This window comes from Protobothrops mucrosquamatus, unplaced genomic scaffold, assembly GCF_001527695.2.
Source record: "Protobothrops mucrosquamatus isolate PMUCROS unplaced genomic scaffold, P.Mucros_1.0 scaffold_188, whole genome shotgun sequence".
Classification (NCBI taxonomy): domain Eukaryota; kingdom Metazoa; phylum Chordata; class Lepidosauria; order Squamata; family Viperidae; genus Protobothrops; species Protobothrops mucrosquamatus.
In genome coordinates, this window is record NW_015386264.1 from 170,335 (window position 1) to 174,271 (window position 3,937).

At 41.0% G+C, this 3,937-nt stretch overlaps 1 protein-coding gene across 3 annotated transcripts in view; it reads right to left on the reverse strand.

Annotated features, from left to right (window-relative positions):
• Nucleotides 1–3,937, reverse strand: part of LOC107295098 (transformer-2 protein homolog alpha) — an 82,282-nt gene that overhangs the window by 2,813 nt on the left and 75,532 nt on the right. For 2 of the 3 annotated variants that reach the window (XM_015824403.1, XM_015824395.1), the window contains exon 6: nt 3,002–3,100. The exons of the other annotated variant lie outside the window; for it this stretch is intronic. In XM_015824403.1, the coding sequence (XP_015679889.1) occupies nt 3,002–3,100 (99 nt within the window). The remainder of the gene's footprint in view (nt 1–3,001; nt 3,101–3,937) is intronic. 3 annotated transcript variants of the gene reach the window in all.

Here is a 3,937-nt window from a genome sequence, read left to right on the forward strand (position 1 = left end):
TGATTGATAGGGGATCAAATACTTATTTCACTCATTAAAATGCAAATCAATTTATAACTTTTTTGAAATATGTTTTTCTGGATTTTTTTTGTTGTTCTGTCTCTCACTGTTAAAATAAACCTACCATTAAAATTATAGACTGATTATTTCTTTGTCAGTGGGCAAACATACAAAATCAGCAGGGAATCAAATATTTTTTCCCCTCACTGTATAAGAGGGAGTGGATACTTATACAACTATGTTAGTGTAATGTTTTTTATTTTTATTTTTTCTCACTAAAAGATTTCAGTTTGCTTTTCAATTGAATTGTACAGTTTATATGTTATATTAAACGTAGAAAAAATTCTGAAGTGATTTATCTTGGTCTGTTTTTTTTACATCTCAAAAACCTGGCATTTTAACAGGGCTGTGTAGACTTTTTATAACCAGTGTACTTTAATGAAGATTGAAGGTATTCATTAATTAACAAATTTTTTAGGGCTTACAATGTGGAAGAACAGAGTTGTATACACACATACATATAAAGGTAGTCCTCACTTACTGACTGCCTCATTCAAAGACTGTTTAGATGCTGTGTCCCAGTGGTCACATGACTGCAATTTGGGAAATTTGCAACTGGCAAGATGTTTATGAAGGCTGCAGAGTCACATCGACATTTGTGACCTTCACAGTTAGTTTCTGACAAGCAAGGACAATGGGGAAGCCAGCAGGAAGACGTGGTCATGTGATGTTAGATTTAATAATTTGTGATTTGCTTAATGACCACAGTGGAACTGAAGTTGTCAGTCTGGTGTGGTCACGGAATGTTTTTAATTTAACAACCACGTTACTCAGGGATGGAATTGCCGGTCCCAATTGTGGTTGGTAGTGAGGACTTCCTATATTGTTTTTTGTGACAGCACTCTACACGTATCAACTGCTTAGCACAAATCCATACTCTATTTTTAAATAACATCCTAACATGTAGGTTACCACGGCACTATCTTTTTGTGTAAAAGTTAAATTCCAAATTGGCTTATTTGGCATCCAAGCACTCTCTAAGACATTTTCTTCCTAAACCAATTTTCTTCCATTCCTATTTCATTATTGCTTATTTTCTATACAATACTATATACCTTTCCTCTGATTTTAGAGTGATGCAATTATACTGACGGAAGAATATTACAATGAACTAGTATTAACTATTTTTGTACGGCTCCAATGAAACCTTTATACTGAATTGTACAATAATCCTCTCCTATGATCCTGTTTTTTCTTTTTTCTTTTCCTTTTTATGTGCCAGGCAGAATCAGGGGTATGGCACCCATAGAAAATTTTAAATTGTGGGAAAAAACTGTGCTTCTTTTTCCTATTTTGTTGGAAATAGACAAGGCCACCTTACCCTAATAGTGTGTGATGAATCTATTTTTTTTCTTTAAAAAGTCCCTAACAACACGTTCATAGAATGGCAAATGTCAGCGTTCATGAGACCACCATTGGGAGGAACTGAACAAAAATGGTGTGCGTGGCAGGGTTGCAAGGAGAAAACCACTACTCTCCAAAAAGAACACTGCTGCCCATCTACAGTTTGTGAAAGACCACAAGAATAAGCCCAAAGCAACTGGAAGAATGTTCAGTAGATGGCTGAGACTAAAACAGAACTTTGAAGTTAAAGCTGTTCTATAAAAGGAAAGAACTAAAAATTTCCTCCAAGCTTGGATCTGGAAGCAAACTACAGACGTTTGCTTCCGGATCTAATTTAAGGTGTTGGTTGTTACCTTTAAAGCCCTACATGGCATGGGTCCAGGGTATCTGAGGAGCCATCTCTCCCTGATGGGACAAACCTGCCCCACTCGCACCAGCGGAAGAGGCCTGCTATGGATCCCATCTGCTAAGGAATTGAAGCAGGTGGAGTCAAGAAGAGCCTTTTCCGCTGTGGCCCCATCCCTGTGGAACATTCTACCACCGGAGGTGAGAACTACCCCTCCCTTTTGGTCTTCTGGAAGGGTATCAAAACCTGGCATTGCCAGCTGGCCTGAGGCCCCAAAAGGGGATGCTCACTGCTGGAGGTGGCTGATGGGGTAAGAAGACCTCATCTCCATCCTGTCCGGCTTTTAGTATACTTCTTAATAATATTTTAACTCTGTGTTGTTTTAATCTTTTAACTATTTTTTACTTGTTTTGTAACCTGTAAGTCAACCAGAGTCACCTTGTAGGGGAGATGGGTGGCATAAAAATTTAACAAATAAATAAGCTGATATGCAGGACAGATCAACAGTTAGCAGAAACATCTAGTTGCTGTTATTGTTGCCCAATGGAAGCATACCAGTTATTGAAACCAAAGGTTCATCTACTTTTGCCAAATATGTACCTTAGGATATTTTTCCTCAATAAATTAATGAGTATATTTTTGACTCAATTATGTAATTCGCTTTTATCTAGTTTTAGGGCCTGTGTGAACAGATGTTTAGGTCATATTTATGCAGAAATATTGAATATTCAAAAGGGTTCACAAGCTTTTAAACACCGCTTTGTGTATCAGAATTTATTGCTTGTACTGAAGCTCTCCACAACTTTCTACATTTAGAGTATATACCGTGTTTCCCCCAAAATAAGGCCCAGTCTTATTATTTTTTTTGGCCTACAAAAGAGGCACCAGGTCTTATTTTCGGGGGGGGGGGGCGTTTCCACGGTCTCACCTCGCGGCAGCACCGACAGCCCCGCCCAGCCGGCCCACTTCTACGGCTGCTCGCTGCCACTCGGGCACGTCGCCCCCAGCCTCCATTTCGCTGTCACAGCGAAATGCAGGCAAGTGTCAATTCATGGGAGGCCTGGCTGCAACGGTAAGTGGGTGCGGGGCACATGGGGCAGCTCCATCCCCCCACCCCAGCTTGCTTTTTAGGCGTGCACCTCACCCCAAACTAGGGCTTATTTTGAGGGTAGGGCTTATATTAGGCGCGCCCCAAAAATCAAGCTAGGGCTTATTTTGGGGGTAGGTCTTACTTTCGGGAAAACACGGTACCTGTAGCGATAATCATATTCTTCATATCTGTCATATCCTCTGTCGTATCCCCTGTCGTAATAAGAATCACGGCGACGGCCAGTTCCTCCACCTCCACCACTTTTATAACAAAAAGAGACCAGATAAGTTATGCAGAAAGCTATGCATTTATTTAAGATCAAGGATCAAAACAATACAGAGTGTATATTACAAAGTCTCTCAATGAAGGAACTGATGAGAGTCACAACTGACCTAATTTCAGCAGCCATTCAAACTGGCATCAGATATCCAAAATCATTTACAAAATGTGCTCCCGAGTCTTATTCTGAGCTCAGGGAAAAAATGAGTATGCTTCAGGAAGATCACTGAAAGTCTTCCTTTTCTAGCAACATTTATGCTCCAGTTGACTGGTACATGGTCATTCCTCTCTATGTATACATGTCTGTAATATTTCTAATTGACTGTTATTCTACAGTTTGTTTAATTTTATTATTCTGTTGTATACCACCTAGAGTGTCAAACTGCCAGCCTGTGGGCAGGTTGCATCATACAGAGGCCGCGCCCATCCCAGCTCCAGAAATGCAAAAAAAAGACACGATACGTCATATGACGTGGCGAGTTTGACACCCATGACCTAGAGTAGTGATGGCGAACCTTTTAGAGACCGAGTGCCCAAACTGCAACCCAAAACCCACTTATGCATCGTCGGGTGCCGGGTGGGTGTGGCCCATTGGGTGGGTGTGGCCCATTGGGTGGGCGTGGCTGCGGTGGTAACGGCAGACTGGATGGGACTAAAAAGTTCAATCAATCAATTCCAACTTTGCAAGATCTTTTTTTTTCCCGCGAGAAGTTGAAATTGACTGATTGAACCTTTTTTTTTTGCACACGGCGGCGGAGGCCTAAAGCGAAAAGGTTTTATAAAACCCAGTTGAAGGCCTAGGACTGGGGCGACGGTGC